At 47.2% G+C, this 20,146-nt stretch overlaps 3 protein-coding genes across 3 annotated transcripts in view; all 3 read left to right on the top strand.

The window, feature by feature from the left end:
• The window catches only part of CELF1 (CUGBP Elav-like family member 1), a 69,368-nt gene extending 63,916 nt beyond the window's left edge, over positions 1 to 5,452 (top strand). Inside the window, exon 16 of the transcript XR_005828866.1 lies at positions 5,370 to 5,452. The gene's annotated coding sequence lies outside the window, so the exon portion shown is untranslated. The remainder of the gene's footprint in view (positions 1 to 5,369) is intronic.
• Positions 701 to 11,609, top strand: RAPSN (receptor associated protein of the synapse). Its single transcript, XM_040600593.1, has 8 exons — positions 701 to 2,897; positions 5,370 to 5,708; positions 6,165 to 6,323; positions 6,665 to 6,763; positions 6,861 to 6,983; positions 9,663 to 9,716; positions 10,345 to 10,544; positions 11,283 to 11,609. The coding sequence occupies exons 1-8, from the start codon at positions 2,682 to 2,684 to the stop codon at positions 11,353 to 11,355; spliced, it is 1,263 nt and encodes a 420-aa protein (XP_040456527.1). The 5' UTR covers positions 701 to 2,681; the 3' UTR covers positions 11,356 to 11,609.
• A 136-nt stretch (positions 11,610 to 11,745) lies between these two features.
• On the top strand, positions 11,746 to 20,022 carry PSMC3 (proteasome 26S subunit, ATPase 3). The gene is made up of 12 exons (XM_040600589.1): positions 11,746 to 11,857; positions 11,955 to 12,035; positions 16,130 to 16,255; positions 17,011 to 17,115; positions 17,207 to 17,269; positions 17,740 to 17,877; positions 18,004 to 18,147; positions 18,360 to 18,508; positions 19,013 to 19,109; positions 19,255 to 19,400; positions 19,584 to 19,665; positions 19,806 to 20,022. Exons 1-12 carry the CDS (start codon positions 11,831 to 11,833, stop codon positions 19,914 to 19,916), a joined length of 1,269 nt encoding a protein of 422 aa, XP_040456523.1. The 5' UTR covers positions 11,746 to 11,830; the 3' UTR covers positions 19,917 to 20,022.
• Positions 20,023 to 20,146: the final 124 nt, after the last annotated feature.

Genomic DNA, 20,146 nt, shown 5'->3' with positions numbered 1-20,146 from the left:
TGATGCTACTTTCTTGAAGCAGCACAAGTTAGTCAGTGTCTTGGTGATTTTACCCATTTACCCCTTCTTATTTAGGCAGCTGCCTTGGTCTCCAAGTGGTGTGTTTCATATCAGAGTATGTTTCTTTTTTTTTCTTCTTCTTTTTTTTTAAATGACCAATTTGAACTTGATGGATCTAGCTGTTATTTTACTAGGGTAAGTCTTTATCTCAGTAGGTGAGTTGGGAATTGATTCTGAAGAGACTTAAGCAGCGTTTCATAGGAGAACTCAAAAGCAAGGAAGTCCAGTGTGATCAACAAAATGCGTGAGAGAGCATTTCCCTCCTGAGTTTTGTCAGACTGCAAGGCATCCTCTTCTGACTTGGGATGTAGGAGTGAACAGAGGGGAGCGGTGCTTTAGTGAAGTGGTCCAAATCCATCAGGAGGAGTTTGACTTATAGGCAGGTTACTTGTGGAAAGTTAATTTTGCAAAGTAGCCTTCTCCAGCAAAGAATGATACGGGTTTTGTTTTCCCCCTTCTTGAGTCCTGGCCTGACTCTGTTATGTAGCAGACTCCAGCGGTCACTGTCCCTGGCCTCTTAACTTCTCCAAGTCCAGAAATCTGATGGCCTCACCATTATCAGTGCTTTCCATGGAGACTGGTCTTCTGCATCTTGTGCCCATCCCACCATCCACCTCCAGAGACGCGTACAAGAATTATTGCAGGGAGGACAAACTTTCCAATTCTGAATCAGACTTTTATGGAAGCCCTAAAACTCTATGAAGTACCTAGATAATAATTTTAACAGTGCTGCTGAAGTGATTTTTGCACATTAACCAGCTGTGCCTCAGTGTTACTTTTCTTCAGCCACCTGTAGATTTTTCCAGTTTCTACTTCCTCAGTTTGAGAGTACACAGAGTCTATGCTGAAACACCACCTAGCACATCACTGCTCTGAAAAACAATGCTAAATTAAATAACACAAATATCATAGAGTATATAAGCTCCCAAAAGACAATCAGTCTGATTGACTTTTCTACCATTTAAAATGCTCTTAAAAATATTTTTCTAGGGAAATTTTGATAAAGGTATGGATGGAATCTCTTAGGATCGTGACCACTGTGATGTAAAGCCTCTGGGTAGACTGTGGTTCCTTACTCTTTTGTGTCCTGCTTTCCTTAGGGATAATTACCTCAGGAAAGCTCCCTTGGGTTTGTGTTTCCTCAGGCAGCCATGACACAGGCCAGGATGGTCCAGCTGGTGGCCTGTGAGATGATTCTGTTGGTACTTACCTTTGCCTGGGGAAGAACTGCCACCAAATTCACATAGAAGCAGGGAGGCAGCTGGAGACGTGCCTACTTCTGTATGTGGGTCAGACGTTAAAACTGAACTGACATCTTTTCTCTTTGCCCCGTAGAAGGATCCCAAAATAGGTGTCTGGGACTTCTGTATACAAAAAACATTTGACTTCCCTGAGGCGTTCCCTGCCCTAAAGTTTGGTATCTCTTCTTACAAAGGACAGAGTAAATACATAGGTAACAAAGACCAGGTCCATTAAAAATGCAGGATGTTAATGGGGATATCATTCCTAGAGGAATCAGTCTAACTTGTACTCCTTCAGAGGTGTGTAGCAGAGTTAAAGCTGTGTTCTAATGGAGCTTAACAATTCTCTTACGCAATTAGAAAGTGCATGAATCTGTTGCTTTGGGTCCTTGTTGTCATTCATCATGAAAGATCAGCAAGTTTTGGATGCAGAACTTTAGCAGTGCCTTTGACAACTTCTCTTCAAAACTCTTGGGAGTGTCACAGGTATCCAATGGCATTAAGCAGCCGTCAGTCATAAACAGTTTTTCAGGATGGTTAGCTTCTTTTTGTCCCTGAAATTACATCAGTGCCATAGTTGCAGCAAATCTGTGACAGCTGACCTTTGCTCACAGAAACTGGCCATATTACCAGCTGAGGTCCTCAAAAGGGAGGCTGAATTTTCTGCCTAGCAAAGTATCAGGCACATTGTTGCAAGTATAATACCGCATGTGTGTATATGCTGGAGCCTTCTAGTTCATACCTTATTTTTAAAGGCATGTACCTAAAGCTACTATGCTAGCTGAGGCTGTTACCTCTCAGGCTAGCCCACCAGCAGCAGTGCTTGTAAAAGGGGATGGCCAGAGAGAGAGGAAAGAGATAACTGAGACATCCCTGTGACTGCAGCTGATTGTCTCTCCCTGAGGTATTTATAAGCTGCATACTGGCGGGCAGGGGTGGGCAGTTGGCTTGCCGTGACCTTGGGAGCTGGGAAGCCTGACTAGCATTCCTGGGAGCCGTGTGAGCGGACTGGCAGGCGCAGCTGTAGCCAATGGGGAGGAGACCAGCACTGGCTGCTCAGATTGAGTTTCACTCCTGTCGCTTGAGATTTTTCTCTTTCTCTCCCTGTTGTGCTTTTCCTCTTTGTTTATGGGACTGGACGGGCGAATGCGCTGAGGGAGTCCTAGCAAGCAAGACATTTGCCCGGTGGATTTGGGATTCTGCCTTCAGTGCTGAGCAACCACTTCTTGCCACTGCCTACCACAGCTCCAGCCCCCTGACATGGCTGGGCTTTTATGGCTCCAAGCCTGCTGAGCACACAACCTGCCCTCCTCTATTAGGGCATTTTATGTTGTGTTCTCTTCTGTGCACTTCCTTTTTGCTGTCCTTAGATGTTAGTGTATGAGGCTTTTTAATTCATGGGAGATGGGTCAGGACCAGACAAAGCAACAGATAGAGAAAGGACTCCATCTTTACCAGTCTAATCAGACCGAAAAGGCCCTGCGAGTCTGGATGAGGGTTTTGGAGAAGTCTGCGGATCCTGCTGGCAGGTTTCGGGTTTTGGGTTGCCTCATCACTGCTCATGCAGAGATGGGCAGATACAAAGATATGCTGAAGGTAAGGCAAACTGGAGATGAATGCATGCCATTGTGTCGCACCCACTACGGAAAGTGGCTGGAGATCAGAATGTGAAATCGGGGCTTTCATTTTGTCTATAGTAGAACATACCAGCTCTTGAGTGCATATTGTGGGCTGCTGTAATCACTGTGCTGACCAATAGCTCCAGCCCACAAGATACACAGAATTCTGCTTTTCATTGGTCTTGTCCCTCAGGATTCCCATGTTATTAATGTTCTCCAGTTAATCATGGGGACCTTTCTTGATTTATTCCCCACATACAGGCACATGTTGTTATCAGGCTTCAGGAAAAGGTATGAAAACAGGGCCTTTGCTCCACTTAAACCTGTTATCAGTGTGTATGTCAGTGTAAAAAGAGGTGTCCAAGTGGATTCTGTAGAATAAGCAGCAGTCTTGTGGAGACATGTCTGTTATCTTGTTGTTCAACTGCTACTGCTGTTTGATATCTAACACAGATCTTACATTGTTTTTTATTACAATTATTTATTTGCAAGGGGGCTCATTAAGGGGGGAAAGAGGTTGCTTTTTTGGCGAGGAGAGGTGAGGGACGTTCCAGGAAGGGTGTGATGGATGAGGTCAGAGAGGGACTCCCAGTTGTCAGGACAGCATAGAAGAAAGAAGGATGTGGGGTTGAAGGAGGAGTGGTAAAAAGAAGCTGAAGTTACATTTCAAGAACATGAGGATAAACTTGTTTGATTAAATGAACAAAAAGAAGCCGATATGTGGATCTGGAAAGATACATACAGAGAGCAGCAGGCAGTGTTGGGGAGGGTGACTCAGGAACCCGGAAGACAACACAAGAGGATGTTGTAACCGTCTTAAGAAACTATCCCAGCTTGAAATAGAGTCTTGCTAAAGGGCCTTGATATTCTTGTCCTGGTGGTTTTGGTTGCCTCTTACTAAACCGGTAATCATTCAGCATTTAGCAGAAAATGTGAACGGGGTACCCACATCTCATTGAAAAGATTTTGGTAGCTCTGTATAGAAAGGCGGGGGGGAACACTTCTTACTAGTAAACCCATGCACATGTCAAAGCCCTATTTAAAACCAAATACTTTAGGATGAAGAAGAAAAGAGGGATATTAATACACTTGGAAAACATTCGAAGAAAAACAGTTCTAGTAAGTGATGTGGAATTAGGTGGTGGCAGAAACAACAGACTGATTAGGGAAGAGGGAAGCAAAAAAGGTAAGATGTGGCTGCCTGAAGGAAATACTGAGGGCTTTGTGGAAAACAAACAGGCAAAGGAGTGGGCTCAGTATACCTGAACTTTAATTTGTTGCCTGAGAACAGAAAGTGGGATCAGAGTGGGTGAATTTTAGTTCTTCCCAGTATTAGGAAGGAAAAATGGCTTCAGTCAAACTGATCAAAGTGATCAAAGGTAGAGGAAGGAGAACTTCAGCAACAAACCGCTGAAAGAGGAAATAACCAGAGACAAGGGGTCAGAATTAAACGCATGAACTTAACGATGGGATTTAAGGTGCTTAACTTCTTTTGGAGAGAAAAATTGCTTCACACCAAGGAAAGACCCTGTGGTGATCAGGAAGTAATGAAGAACTTGTACAAAGGTAAGGGAATGTGGGGAAGCACGAGCTATGCACATTAGTGGATCCATATAGCAGTTTTCCTACAGTGCTAAGGAAACAGACCATATACTCCCAAACACATGCAATTTCTGTATTTATTTATTTATTTTATTTTGTGAAGAATGTAAAATGTTGCTTAAATTATTATTTGTTGCCACTATACAATAAAAGCACATAACTGGTGGCCTTGGGGATTGTTATCCAGAAACCTAACCGATAATCTCTAACGAAAACACGTACTGAGAAAATGACTAAATATTTACCTTTGCTACTGGTATTAATTCAGCCAGCAGTCTGCTTGGTTCACCACGAAACAGTCACTGCCCAGAAGAGTTTGCAGTCTAAAAGAAACAGACCTCAAAACACTTAAGAGAACTGTATACAATGAATCCTGGAGGTTATAGAACAAAAACTGTCAAGACTGCAATTTGTGAGTAAAAAAAAAAAATTTATGAAAGAAGCGGCTTGCTTACTTTCTTTTATCAACAGAGTACTTTAATATTTCATCCATTCCAGAGAAAGTGGATTAAATTAAACTGAGCTGCATTGTGTCAACAGTATCCTACTTCGCCTGCTTCTCTTTAGGGCTATTTAGCTTTTTTCCACTAACTGCCAGCCTAGTTCATCTACCTTGCCCCAGAGATGATGTGGAGAGAGGGAAAGATTTCTTCAGATCATTCATAGGCCTTTTAAACCAAGATAACCACTTAATATATATACTGTGCTTCTCAGTCTGTGCTGCTGGACCTCTCTGCCCTGCTCGGAGATGAGCCACTTCTCCAGTACAGGGTGCTACTGCACGGATGCTTAAGCTGTATTTAAATAAATGACACACTTTTATAAACACTCTCTTTTCTACTTAAAGTTTGCAGTGGTACAGATTGACACAGCACGGGAGCTGGAAGACCCAGATTACCTTACAGAGAGCTACCTAAACCTGGCTCGCAGCAATGAGAAACTCTGTGAATTCCAGAAAACAATCTCTTACTGTAAGACATGCCTGAACATGCAGGGTACCACTGTGAGCCTGCAGCTGAATGGCCAGGTGAGCCTCAGCATGGGCAATGCCTTCTTAGGCCTCAGCATTTTCCAGAAGGCTTTGGAGTGCTTTGAGAAAGCTTTACGCTACGCACACAACAATGATGACAAGATGCTGGAGTGTCGAGTCTGCTGCAGCCTCGGGAACTTCTACACCCAGATAAAGGTGGGGTAACCTAAGGGGCGGAAGGGTGATTGTCGCGTGGATTCAGGAGAGCATTGGAAATGGTGTGAATTTCAGCCTATTTCTTTGCTATAGAAAGTGAAGTACTGAGAAGGCGTTGTAAGCTCTCTTCTTTGTAAGACACTCATTGAGTGCTCTCCTTCACAGTAAGGTTAGTGTAATATTTACATAGCACAGCAGAAGCAGCTGTGAATATTCTCTGTGTTTAAAAGATCAAACTTAGCTTCAAAGAAGATCACATCAGAGGAGGTACTGTCTGCACACAGGGCTGGCAGCCAGAACTCATGGATTCTCTATTTCTACTGCTATCACAGGCAAATAGTGATTTATATGAGCAAAAACAGGCAGGAACTAAGGATGCGGGTGATTTGCCAGCTCTAACTTCTTTTTGTTTTATATTTGCTGTAACTACTGTCTATCTGCTTGTCTGCCTTACAGGACTACGAGAAAGCCTTATTCTTTCCATGTAAAGCAGCTGAGCTGGTGAATGATTATGGAAAGGGCTGGAGCTTGAAGTACCGTGCAATGAGCCAGTATCACATGGCAGTGGCCTATCGGAAGCTGGGGCGCTTGGCAGATGCTATGGACTGCTGTGAGGTATAGGTCGCAGGCAGATGCAGAGCTGTCAGAGGTCTCTGCAAGGGGATCTTGCCTACAGGACTGGGAGGAAGAAAGATACTTGGCATTCACTCTTGATTCTAGATGTTCGTGGTGCTTCCCCATCTTAGAGCTGTGGTTTTAATAGCCCAGTGGGCCTCAACAGTTTGGGTCTATTCATGGCTCTTGGTTGGGAACATGTGAACAAGACTTTACTTGCCTTAAAAAGATTGTACCATTTCTTTAGAGCTGACTTTCCAGTGGCTGGAGTGCACAGTCCCAGCCCTGCTGTTTTGAACCAGGAATAAGCTCTTTTACTGACCATAGACAATTCCTTTCAGGAGTCCATGAAGATTGCACTGCAGCATGGTGACCGGCCTCTGCAAGCGCTGTGTCTGCTGTGCTTTGCAGATATCCATCGCAGTCGCAGAGATGTGCAGGTACAGCTCTTTCCTGCCAGGAAGGCCAGAGGGGATAGCAACAGGGTGTGAAAAGCAGGCCATAGCAAAACACATGTTTTCCTCCCTGCTTCTGCAGACAGCCTTTCCTCGATATGATTCCTCCATGAGCATCATGACAGAGATTGGAAACCGCCTGGGCCTGGTCCAGGTGCTGCTAGGAGTGACTAAGTGCTGGATGATGCAAAAGGAGCTGGACAAGGTCAGTTACCAACTTGTTTCTACAGAATTTTGTTAGGCAAGATTAAATCGTACAGTCTTTTTCTGAACTGTACACCCATCAAAGTGCGGTAGAGACCTGTACCCCTTGGTTGTACAACAGGGTCTGTTGCTTGTACAGTCACGTTTCTCCAAATGGCCCCTCAGCCAGAAATTGGTTACTAACAGTACAAACATCCACTCTGAGTCAGACTGCTGACTTACAGAATTGTCTCATTAGTCAGTCCTGATGACTTTAAGTACTGCACTGAGAAGAAACCAGCACTGAGGGAAGGAAGCCTACTCCTGCCATTGTAGGTAATTGGCTTATGCTCTGCCATAGATTCTGCTGCCTACTTTTTAGCTATACGACTAAGCTCGTAGTAATAGTGATGATGTTTAGACAGCTCTACGGCTCCACCATGTGCTTTTCAGACAAACATGGCATCAAATTCCTAGAGAGACTTTGAAGGTATATGAACTGTGATGTGAAACAGAGAAATGAGAACAGAAGATCATTTGGGAATAGACAACTGGTCAACATAATACAAGGGGGCAACGTTACTTGTTTTGAAAATGCTTAGGCAGTGTATGTATTAAAATCCAGATTGCAGTACGTGTAGCAGATTGCGCTGCAGGAACATTACGAGGCTGCAGAATGAGATGCTCAAAGGGTAGCCTTGAACTAGTAGTGCTGAACAACCTGGAATGCCTGCACAAGGCCACATCGGGATGCTGGTTTGCGTGTAGATACAGTGAAGATTCACTCATCACTCATATGAGACTCAGAGAATTTTAGCTCAAACAAAGCGTCCCAGATATTAGGAAACTGAGTATGTGTCTGTCAGAGATTCCGACAGCACCTTGAACTTGGGAGTGGCCTACTGCAGGGAATCAGCTGGATGAGATACACCTTGCAATCTCAGTAAGTAAACACTACATTTGCAATGGAAGAAGAAACTGTGCAGTTAAAAACTTTGTTCAGTGTAATCATTTCTTGGTGTTGTGTCTTGTATTCAAAAGAATGGGACAGGACACAGCAGCTAGGCCACTACATAAGAGAATATTCAGAGCGCTCATCAAACCCTTCCATCCATTGATCCCACTTCCAGCCATTGCCACCCTCTGATTCACAAGCACGTATGAGAGCTTGGTGAGGGCTTTGCACACGGTCCTAATCTCACCAAAACCCACAGAAGAGAATTAATAGATGAATCCTACTTTCAGTTCCAGGCATTAGAGGGAAGTCTGCCCTGGTGGGTAAGGAACCTTATGCCCATTGCCTCAAATGTGACCACCTCAAATGTCACAGCGCTGAATACTCACCCAGGCCTGTCCTCAACCTGCCAGTCCCAGTTTCCATTTCTCATACTACTCATCCCAATATCAGTTGCCTAACAAAGCAGTTTGCTAACTTTTCACTCACCGATTCCCTAATCTTGTGCTAGCTTCCTTCATCTTCCCAGTCTCCTCAGCCAGTTTGTCAGTTTCCTTTCATTTGCACATAGTCAATGCTATCACAGATCCTCCCAGGCTGCTGTCACAGCCTGCTTGCTCAAACTTGTGCAGTCTCATATTCCTGTCGAAGACAAACTGTCCCCTGGACTTCTCAGCATCTCTTCCTCCACCCCACGTGTTTCACTTTGATTCTTAGTCCCGGTCATTAATTTCAGGGTTTTCCAGTGCACGGTCACTCTTCCTAGGCCCAGCTCTCAGTTATATTCTACCTGCTGGCCTTCAGTTCATGCTTCCCACTTCTACAAGGTCCTTATCCTAGGCTCTTGCAGCCACCACAGGTCTAATGCCATCTCCTCTGCATTCAAAGTGCATTCTTTTATCTCATCTGTTCCTCTTCTCCTAGAACAGCAGTAATGCCATATTATAGGGTAGTAATTTATAACGTTCCTTCTGAAAAATACTGCATCATAAGGGAGACCTCTTATTCCTCTTGGTCAAAGCTGAAGCAGATTTCAACAGTTCTGGAAAACCGAGACATGATCAGAATGATGAGGAACACTGTGACATCTAGGGGAAAGCAGAGACTCATTTGGTGTAACAGCTGCTATGCTAAATACCTCCCTTCAGATAGAAAAAGATGGATAGTAGCACAATCCTGCATCACACTGCGTATATGTAAATAAGACAAAGTGTATATCTGAACAGCAAGGAAAGAAATGGAAGAGCGTGGTGTGTTGCTGGTGGTGATCCCTTTCCTCCCTGCTTGTACAAGTGAAACTGGAGTTGCCCACCGATTACTGTGCCTGCAGGGTATGATGGGAAAAAGACTTGCTTTGCTCGTGCTTCATCCCAACCCCAATGAGGATATGTGACTGAGTTTAGATATATCTGTATTCTCTTTGTTTGGAAACATCAGCCTCTGCCAACATCATACCCATACTTTGCACTACGTGACTGGAACAGGAATGTAGCACTCAGATTTATTATTTTTTTTATACTTTTGTTTTGTGATCTTTCAGAAACCAAGCTTTTCTTATGGATGAACCTTTGGGAGGGCGGGAAATCTGTGGGACAGTTCTCTTGGATCTCCAGAAATGCAGTGATGTTTGTTTCTCCAGATTCTACTCTATACCTCTTTCTTTTAATATTTCCCATTGGGCATTCATACAAGTCTGTTTTTCATATATCAGACAGAGAACTGATGATGCATGCTCTCCATTCACAGGCTCTGGAAAGTATTGAAAAGGCACAGGAGCTGGCAGAGGGACTAGGGAACAAGGTAGGATCCTACAGCTTCTCTTTGGGACTGCCCATAGCCTTCTGTCAGGCAACTTAAGTGTTAAAGTATCTGAACTTGTTATTGCTTATTAACGTATCTGTATTAACCAGTCAGTGCTTGGGACTTGCTTTGTTATGAAGTGTTTAGATGTGCGCCATTGCACAGTGCACAAGACTGAAAAGTGAGGGAGGAGTTACAATGGAATAAACGAAGGGGAAGGGGAAGCAGTAAAAATGGGGTATGAAGCAAGCAGAGAGCTAGAGGATTAGGGATCTCTCCTTGAAAAATATTATTGCCCTGAGCAGCAGCTGGAACCCTGTGCTGGCTGGAGGCAAAGGGAACTGAAACACAGTCTTACATCATGGATAGCTCAGGAAAACCATTTTGATGAGAGCCGCAGAGTACCTCAAACCTGGTGTCCCTTTTTGTACTACAGAGATGTAGGGTTAATGGCAGGAAGTACTGAGAGACCAGATGTCCTTATGACTGATCCTGTCCCTCAGGTTGCTTTCTGTGCTGATGTTTCTCTAGCTGGCTGATGAAGCTGTAGTGGTTTCCACTCTTTCTGTAACTGGTCTGTCTTCACCCTGTTATTCGCTTTTCTTATCTTTCTGCCCTTCATGTGCAGCTTGGCCTGCTGAAGCTCCACTGCCTGTGCGAAACGATCTATCGTACAAAGGGGCAGCAGCAAGAATTGCGTGACCATGTCGTGAAGTTCCATGAATGCGTGGAGGAAATGGAGCTGTACTGTGGCATGTGTGGGGAGTCCATTGGGGAGAAGAACAATCAGCTCCAGGCGCTGCCTTGCTCCCACTTCTTCCACTTAAAGTAATGAGCTGGAAGTACTAAAGACCCTTGTCACCACATTAGTCATAGGAAAGAACGGTTTGTGCCCACAGTAGGACAGTCCTATGCATGCTGTTCCCCAGGTCTTTGTCCCGTTCACTGTGCCCTAAGGGGTGCAGAGCACACATTGCAGCGTCATGAAACTCATGGCCTGGCAGGGTGAGATGGAGCCATAACAGCCATGCCACTTCTGTCCTCTAAATGACCGTTCACCACTGTCCTCACCTTGTGGGTGCTTAGCCCGGTTCACAGGTTCTTAGTGAATTCTCGTGGGGGAGCCAGTTCTTCTCTCCGGGGCAGTTTGGGGTTTGCCCCTGAATCCCCCCACGTTCCCTCAGGGCCGGGGGTACGCTGAGGTGCAGGTGAGGAGCCAGGCCTGTCGTTGTGCCACTGGCATGAGAGTCAGCTGTGCCATCATCTGACTTTCAGAAGAATCGCGAGCGTGACAAAACACTTGGTTCAGAATATTAAGAATTTAAACCCGCAGCCTGACAGGGCAGGGCAGGACGGGATGGGCGGCGGGAGGGGGGGGCGGGAGGGGGGAGGGGAGGGGGGGGGGGGGAGGGGGGCCCGCAGCGGGTGGGAACGGGCTCCAGCGTCGCCCGGGGCGGGGAGCTGATCCCGATGTTACCCGGTTAACAGACGGAAGGGCAGCGGGGGCGGCGCTGGGGGAGCCCCCGGCCGCAGAGCACCCCCTGAAACGGCCTCCTCCCTTTGCAGGTGCCTCCAGACCAACGGGGCCCGGGGCTGCCCCAACTGCCGCCGCTCGTCGGTGAAGCCCGGCTACGTCTGACCCTCCCGCGGGCCTCGGCCGGGGCCCTTCAGGCTGTGCCTGGCGCCCCTGGCAGCCGCGGGGCTGGGGGTGGGCGGCGGGGGCGTCCTCGGTCTCGGCTGCCTCGCTGCTCTGTACGGGGACTGACGGCAATAAAGGGTATCGCCGCAGCGCGCCGCCTGCCTCCGCCGCCGGGCACGGGGCCCCGCCCCCGGCCCCGCCCCCCGCCCCGCACCAAGATGGCGGCGCGGCCATCACTCAGCACATTTGGCCGGGGCACGTGACCGCGCGGCGGCCTGCCCCTCGCGCCGGCAGATTCGGCAGAGCCGCGGGGCCGCGCTCGGGGCGGCGGGGGCCGAGGGGCGGCGGGTGCCGAGACGGAGAAGAAGAGGGGCCGCGGGGCCGCCCCAGCCGCCTGTCCCGCTGCCTCCCGCCCTGCGCCCGGGGCCGCGCAGCGCGGAATCTGCCGCCCGCAGCCCGCCGCGCTGTCGTAAAGATGGCATCGGTGTGGGATGAGTCGGAGGTGAGGGGCCGCGGGCCGGGGGCCGCTGGCGGGCGCGGGGGTGCGGCGGCGGGGCCGGGGTCGGGCCGAGGGTGACGCTGCCGTTGTGCCCCCGCAGGATGGCGTCGGCGAGGAGGTGCTCAAGATGTCCACGGAGGAGATCGTGCAGCGCACGCGCCTCCTCGACAGCGAGATCAAGGTAGCGCGGGGGGCCGGGAGCGGGGCCGGGAGCGGGGCGTTGCTGGCGCTCGGTGACGGGCGTAAGGTGCAGCTCGCTAGATCGGGAACGGTAGCTTGAGTAGCGAGAGGCGGGGGGAACGCAGAAGGAGCGAGGGCCGCGGCAGCCGCAGGGGCGGCCGCCGTGCAGAGCCCTGGCTCCCGAAGGTCCAGCGGCCCCGGGCACGGGGAGGGGGCAGGCTCTGCCGCGGCCCGGGTCGGGCAGATCATCGGGTCATTCGGGTAGGAGGGGGCTCGAGAAGGTCTCTGGTCTGACCTGCTCAAAGCAGGGCACCCGGGCTGCGCAGGGCTGTATCTGGTTGGATCTCGAAAGCCTCTAAAGCCACGGGTTGCTCCGCGTCCGTGGCACGGGCCGGACGGATTTGCTTGACGTGCGGGCTGAACCTCTCTGGTGTCGGCCTTTGTCTGTCCGCCCACCGTGCGCTGCCTCAAGCGTCACCTTCTGCCTTCTCACTCCCTTCCTACCCGCAGCCCTCACTGCGTCCCACAGCGCCCGCGCTCCAGCCCCTGACCGGCGGGGGGGCCGTGCCGAGCTCAGCCCGGTTCATCCATCTCTTTGCTGTATGGGCACAAAACCGGACAGGGTGCTCTAGGTAGGACCTAACAAGTGTTGAGTAAGGGGGGCTGATCGCTTTGTTCCATATACGCTGCTGTTAGTACAGCCTGGGATGCCTTTTACCACCCTTGCTTCCAGGGCGTGTTGCTGCTTCCTGTTCACTCTGTTGTCCGTGGAGACTCCTGGGTCTCTGTCCACAGGACTGGTCCTTAGCCAGCCAGTTGCCAGCCTGTGTCATTGCAAGGTGCTCTTCCTTCCCGGACGTAGGGTTTTGCATTTGTCCCTGAATTTTGTAAGGTTTCTGTATGCCTCTGGTCTCCCAAGGACCCTTTGAGCAGCAGCCTTGCCCTTGAGCATGGAGGCAGTGCCCCCCCAGTTTGGTTTCAAGCACGGTGAGAGTGCACTCCATCCTCTTTTCTGGGTCATTCGTTAAGTTGTTAAAGAGGACAGACCTGGGTAGACCTGTCCTAAGATAGACCCATATCAGAGAAAAGAGCACTTACAACTTCAGTAGAAGTTTGTCTCAATGCCTGATGTTAGCAATATTGAGAGAAATTATTTTGTAAATTCTACAGAGCAACTTCATCCTGCTGCTTCAGGCTCCGCACATAATTCTGTTATTAACATACTTTCTTATTCTTTAAAGATAACAAAAATAAGTGTGTCTTATTTTTAAATTGTTGAATACAGTAAAGAGTAAAAGAAGTCTTCTCTGTTTAATAGTAAAAGCATCATAATTGAGAAATGTTTATTGGCACCCTCCCTTCGCGCAATTTTCCTTGAATATTTCCCAGACTGTGTTTATTAAATCAAATTTCTAAATTGTTTGCATTTTTGTGTAACAGATTCTGTATTGGCTCCTGTAATAGTTCTGTCCTGGGAATAAGTATGTGTTACAGCACAGTATTCTGTTTGGGTGCAGAGTGTTTTAAAAAGACAGTTTTTTAGAGAAGGGTGGATTTCTCCATGAAACAGAATCGTGCAAGCTAATTCAGGTCTAACCAGTTTTCTTGAAACCATTTGGTGCTACAGTCGGTTCAGCAGGGATCACAAACTGTGTTTTCAAGCTGCGTCACGGACCAGGAAAGGGAGGAAAACATATGCGGGTGTCAGCCAGACAGTACTGAGAAACACCTGTATGGGATGTGTTAGTCTGAGGTATAAATGTACTTACTGTTGGATGGTGAGTACAGAACTTCTGATAGGTGTTTTCCCTTACAGGTAGCGGAACCATAGAATAGTTTGGGTTGGAAGGGACCTTTAAAGGTCACCTAGTCCAACCCCCTGCAATGAGCAGGGACATCTTCAACTACATCAGGTTGCTCAGAGTCCCACCCAACCTGACCTTTCCAGGGATGGGGCAGCTGCCACTTCTCTGGGCAACCTGTGCCAGTGCTTCACCACCTTCATCGTAAAAAATTTCTTCCTTATATCTAGTATGAATCTACACTCTTTTAGTTTAAAGCCATTACCTCTTGTCCTGTCGATAACAGGCCCTGCTAAAAAGTCTTGTCCCCATCTTTCACACAAGCCCCCTTTAAGTCTTGAAAGGCTGCAATAAGGTCTCTCTGGAGCTTGCTTTTCTCCAGGCTGAGCAACCCCAACTGCCTCAGCCTGCCCTCGCAGGAGAAGTGCTCCAGCCCTCTGATCATTTTTGTAGCCTCCTCCAGACCCGCTCCAACAGGTCCGTGGCTTTCCTGAATTGAGGGCTCCAGAGGTGGACCAGCCCTGCAGGTGGAGTCTCACCAGAGCAGAAGGGCATTATCACCTCCCCTGATTGGGACGCAGCAGACCGACTGGGGTACAGTTGGCTTTCTGGGTTGCGAGTCTACACTGCCGGCTCACATCCAGCTTTTCATCCACCAGTACCCTCAGGTCTTTCTCAGCAGGGCTGCTCTCAATCCCTTCATCCTCCAGCCTGTATGGGTAGCAGGGGATGCCCTGACCCAGGTGCAGGACCTTGCACTGGGCCTTGTTGAACCTCATGAAGCTCACACAGACCCACTTCTCGAGCTGGTCCAGGTCCCTCTGGATGGCCTCCTGTCCCTCAAGCATGTCAACTGCACCGCTCAGCTTGGTGTCATCTGCAAATTTGCTGAGGGTGTACTTGATCCCACTGTCTACATCACTGATGAAGACATTGAACAGTCCTGGTCCCAGTACGGACCCCTGAGGGACACCACTCATCGCTGATCTCCAGACATTGAGCTGTTGACCAAAGTAGTAGTAAAAGCACCAGAAAAGTTAAAATTCTATAAAGATGTAGGAATTTGAGCTTTCTGTCATGTATGTTTGGTTTGTTTCTTTTTTTTGTTTATAGAAAGGTTTTATATCTTGCCTGAAGCCTAGGCTAAGGTTAATTCAAACCATAAATTACTAGTCGTAAATTGAAAAAATGAGAGGCTCCACAGGGGTATGAAGATGACCTTGTCACTGTGAGGGCAGTCAGACTGTGGAACAGGTTGTTCCAGAGAAATTGTATAGTTTCTGTCCTTGGAAGTTTTCAAGATTCGGTTGGGCAAAGAAATCCCTGAGCAACCTAGTGGGAGCCTACAGCTGACCCTGCTTTGAGCAAGAGGTTGAACTAGAGACCCCTTGAGGTCCCTCTCAACCTGAGTTGTCCTGTGAGTTCCACTGTTTTCCAAAGGACCCAGCTATCTTTGTAGGGAACAAATACTGTGTACTGCTGCAGTGTTGAATGTTTGAGAGACCAAAGAGTATTTTTTCACTACAGAGGCAGTTGATATATTTTTTTCTCATATGTCTTTCTTGATATGCGTGGTCTTGTAGAACAGAACAACTTCATAAAAATGGCACCCGTCTTTCTCTTTGTTCCACTGGAAGCCGTGGCAGTACATCTCTTCGCAAAGGTGCTGCTAGTCCTGCTGCTTCCAGTAGGCACAAGCCTCAGTTCTGCCATTCCCTGTTCTTACTTTCAATTGACTTTGGTTCTGTACTGTGATACTTCCAGTTTAAAGTTTTTCTGGCTGTTTGTTCCTATGCTATTGCATGTCATTGCTTCAGTGTTCCAGCACACAATTCTTCCTTAAACCCAGCAAAATATAACTTTAAAATAGGTGTGTGTATGTGTATGCATACAGATGTGCGTGTGTGTTTACATATCTAGTTACCTGTGTATCTGTATATATTAAAAAATGAAAACCAAAACACAGTTGCCTTATCTAGGTCATGTCCTTATCTAGGCCATACTGCAACCCTGTAAGCTGATGCATTGATTAGGTTAAGGTTACTCAGTGACACAGTGAACAAATGACTTAGGGATATTGATTAGTTGGACACTAGAATGGCCTCCAATGATTCCTAACCAATTTTAGCTAAATTTGCTGGCTTTTCCTCTTTTTATATTATATTTTCCTTTATACCCACTGTTTCCTCAGACTTAATTTTTACAACTCTTTTACTTTTGGAATAACGTATGAATTTTATCTTGCCTTAGTCTTCTGATGTTATTCCTATCTCTTTCTGCATACTGAATCCAGATCATGAAGAGTGAGGTACTGAGAGTGACCCATGAGCTTCAGGCTATGAAAGACAAGATCAAAGAGAACAGTGAGAAGATCAAAGTGAACAAAACCCTGCCATACCTTGTCTCTAACGTGATCGAGGTGAGAGTGGTGCACTTCCCTGCAGCAATGTGAGAAAGTGTGTGCAGTGTATATTGGGAGGGAGAAGGGCAGGGCAACTCGGCAGGTATTTGAGACATGGTGTATTCTCAAACTACTGATCCTCCCAGAGCCAAGACTTTCAGGTTTTTCTGTTGGTTTTGTCGGTGACCTAGAAGTGCACATCACTTGCCCGCTTCCTCTCTGGGTTGTTCCTTACATGTTGGCTACTGTTCATCTGTATGTAACAGCCATCAGAGGGTGACACAGCCTCGCTTAGTGTAGACTTGGGCATGTGAAATTTGGTGCGTGCTTTCTGAAACCTGCAGTAATGAAAAGCAGTGGCTCTGTTACTACATCACGTTCTCTTTTTAATTCAGTAATTCTGCTGATAGGCCAAAAAAATGCTGATAGTTTTCTGTTTTTTTAAAAAAGAGGCGTGGTTTGTACTAGTGTTTTAAAACATAATGAACTTAAGGCTTAATGTGAGCTGCAGTAATAGGAGGAGAAATCAGTGCCATTAGCTACTACTTTGTTCTGAACTTTGTAGTGTGTTTCTATGTGCTGTTGTGTGCTGCTTCATGAGGAAAGAAAGAAATTAATTTTTATAGGAGGACTTTAATGCTTTCAGGATTCTACTGCTGATGGGTGGTGGGAAGTTTTATTTCTCCTACTGCATGTAATTTAGATGCATTAATCCTGGCGTCATTCTGCTAGCCTGGTTACATTGTCGTGAAGTCTCTTGCTCTGGTTTTCAGCTGCTGGATGTTGACCCCAATGACCAGGAGGAGGATGGAGCAAACATTGACCTGGATTCCCAGAGAAAGGGCAAGTGTGCTGTGATCAAAACCTCTACACGTCAGGTAAGTCCCATGTGCCCAGCTAGGTGTGAGGAGTGCTGATAAGGACCTTCTAGTATGGCTGGTTTTGCTTGCTTTGATTTCTTTTCCACAGACTTATTTCCTGCCTGTTATTGGGTTGGTTGATGCTGAGAAGTTGAAGCCTGGAGACCTAGTGGTGAGTGATGCTGTTGTGGCTGTTAAGATACGATGCTACGTTGGCCAGAAAATTGCGTATGTCTTGCCCTTTAGAAAGGAGACAAATCTATCCAGATTTCTCTAAGACCATTTCTGTACTAAAATTTTAATGAAAAGATATTAGGAGTTCAGTTGTATTTGTAGTATAGAAAAGTACTTTGGGGTGTGTGTTCTTCATGTATACAATCAGGTGCTGAAAATCTAGGTATCACCTAGTAAGCTTTCTAAAACCAATCTTTTGCATCATAAGTAAATTGGACCCCTCTTTTTTTAAAATGTGACAGGTTGGCTGTGGCATTGTCCACTGTGCCAAGCTGTGGTGATCTGATGAGTGCCAGTGTCAAAGCTGGTTATTCCTGCATCCTTGAGGTCTAGTGAATCATCTTTGATCGCATGTTTATTAATTGCTGTCTGAAGGGCCTGTTAAAAGCAAAGGACTTGTGTTTACAGGGGGTGAACAAAGACTCTTACTTGATCCTGGAGACGCTACCTACTGAGTATGATTCACGGGTGAAAGCCATGGAGGTGGATGAGAGACCCACAGAGCAGTACAGTGACATTGGGGGGCTGGATAAACAAATACAAGAGGTGATACTTTATGTTTAGTTTCTGGTGTGGCTGTGGACAACAGTCCCTGAACCTCAGCTTGAAGCAGGCAGTCTGGATCTGTGGAGGGGAATGGGTTTTTGTATTAATATTTTTCTTTTGTGGTAGCTCGTGGAGGCCATTGTCCTGCCAATGAATCATAAGGAGAAATTTGAAAACTTGGGTATACAGCCGCCCAAAGGAGTCCTTATGTACGGGCCTCCAGGAACGGGGAAGACACTTTTAGCTCGAGCATGTGCTGCCCAGACCAAGGTAAAAGGAACCTTTCAGAGTGTGTGCTGCTGTAGAATAGTACCTGAAAAGCAAAAGAACACCTCCAAGGGGAGAGGGGTCATACATACAAACTGGTGTTACAAAGGCTGGGATTTTCTTGTTTGCTTGTTTGTTTTAATTAAGGGCTTCTTGTAATACTTAGAGCTGACCCTGTTGAGAAATAAGGCATAGAATTCTCTTTCATTTCTCAGGCTACGTTCCTGAAGCTTGCGGGTCCACAACTTGTGCAGATGTTCATTGGTGATGGAGCTAAGCTGGTACGTGATGCTTTTGCTCTAGCCAAGGAAAAAGCTCCTTCCATCATCTTTATTGACGAACTGGATGCCATTGGCACTAAAAGGTGAGGTGTAGGCCATGTTGTGAAGCTCTTAGGAGCTGCTTAGCAGCCCCCTTTGCCCGTATATGTGAGGACAGCCTAGCTTAAAGCATGGCCTATTCAGAAGCAGAGCATAAAGCCAGTCATGGACAGATAGCAGCTGCCACAATCCTTGGGCTCATGAGCGAAGTTCATGAGACTTGGAATCTATCTGATGGCCTCCTGCTGTACAAAACCATTTTCTGATCACTGCATCAGGCACAGGGAAATATTCACCTTCATTTACTACTTGGGCCTGGACAACATTAGCCCCCTTCAGCTCCAAGGACAGTAAAAAATCAGCTGCTGCTGACAGTGATTCTAGTTGCAGTCCTCATCAGCACAGGACTTCCTGTAGTTTCAAGGAGGGATTCGGAAGACCTTGGCCAGGGAGTGTGAACCACAGTCATTCTGTCTTTTTATGTGATTAAAACCAGGGGCAGTGTGGTCAGGTTCACACTGATAGTTTTATCCTTGTTTCCTCCTCAGGTTTGACAGTGAGAAGGCTGGTGATCGGGAGGTGCAGAGGACCATGCTGGAGCTGCTGAATCAACTTGATGGTTTCCAGCCCAACACACAAGTCAAGGTTGGGATCTAACAGAGTGCTGCTGAGGTCCAGGGTGCTGTAGCAGGGGATGGAAAACAATGCCCAAGGGAAGAAGCTTGGTGGATCCTTAGGGAGGAGAGGCCTGCCTTCCAGGTGCCTGACTGATGACCCTACTTCTACTTAGGTGATTGCTGCCACCAACCGGGTTGATATCTTGGACCCAGCTTTGCTCCGCTCTGGACGATTAGATCGCAAGATTGAGTTCCCAATGCCTAATGAGGAGGCCAGAGCCAGAATTATGCAGATCCATTCACGCAAGATGAATGTCAGGTATGGAAGAGACATGGCCTTTTGGGGCTGTTTGTCACTTTTGGTGGTACCTCAGGGCTGTGGGGTGGTAGGTGCTCTCTTGTTGAGCACTCACTGTTGGGTTTTAAGAAAGCTCCATACCTTGCTGCTTCTATTTGGTACATGTTCTCACTTTTCCCCACTCCCCTTTCCCATTCATATCAGCCCTGATGTGAACTATGAGGAACTGGCTCGCTGCACAGATGATTTCAATGGAGCCCAGTGCAAGGCTGTGTGCGTTGAAGCGGTAAGTATTCCTCCGCAGCAGCCAACGCTGATGGGAGGGAAATAGGAAAGCTAGCTTTCCACAGCGTGCCAGCATGGAGTAATTGCTTTGATATGATGTGGTGCTCACATGGCCTCTCTAAATACTGTCTTGTTGGGCAGGGGATGATTGCCCTCCGCCGTGGAGCTACAGAGCTCACCCACGAGGACTACATGGAAGGAATCCTGGAGGTTCAAGCAAAGAAAAAAGCCAATCTGCAGTACTATGCCTGATCTCTGCCTAGTCAAGGTTGTGGCCTTGGCAGAGGACAGGACTAGACTGGACTGTACCACTTTCTGTCTGGAAAAAATAAAGCATTTTTTCCCCTCTAAAAACAAATCCATGATGTGTTGGGGCTGTCACCCTTGCTTGGTGATTCTACATCTGCAAAAAGGAAGGTGAGAACCTCCTGTGCACAGTGCCCATCATGTTGTCTTTGGAGCGTCCTCCCACTAGAACTGGA

This window comes from Falco naumanni, chromosome 7 (genome assembly GCF_017639655.2).
Source record: "Falco naumanni isolate bFalNau1 chromosome 7, bFalNau1.pat, whole genome shotgun sequence".
NCBI classification, from domain to species: Eukaryota; Metazoa; Chordata; class Aves; order Falconiformes; family Falconidae; genus Falco; species Falco naumanni.
Note: the sequence above shows the minus strand (reverse complement) of the source record. Positions and strands in the feature narration are given on the sequence as shown.

What these genes read in the sequence shown, in the direction of transcription:
- RAPSN (XM_040600593.1), top strand. Translation starts at nt 2,682, where the DNA reads ATGAGGCTTTTTAATTCATGGGAGATGGGTCAGGACCAGACAAAGCAA. An exon ending in GATACAAAGATATGCTGAAG is followed by an intron (nt 2,898 to 5,369) that starts GTAAGGCAAACT and finishes TTCTACTTAAAG; the next exon opens with TTTGCAGTGGTACAGATTGA. An exon ending in GCAGTCGCAGAGATGTGCAG is followed by an intron (nt 6,764 to 6,860) that starts GTACAGCTCTTT and finishes CTGCTTCTGCAG; the next exon opens with ACAGCCTTTCCTCGATATGA.
- PSMC3 (XM_040600589.1), top strand. Translation starts at nt 11,831, where the DNA reads ATGGCATCGGTGTGGGATGAGTCGGAG. An exon ending in TCAAAACCTCTACACGTCAG is followed by an intron (nt 17,116 to 17,206) that starts GTAAGTCCCATG and finishes TCTTTTCCACAG; the next exon opens with ACTTATTTCCTGCCTGTTAT. An exon ending in AGGCTGTGTGCGTTGAAGCG is followed by an intron (nt 19,666 to 19,805) that starts GTAAGTATTCCT and finishes CTTGTTGGGCAG; the next exon opens with GGGATGATTGCCCTCCGCCG.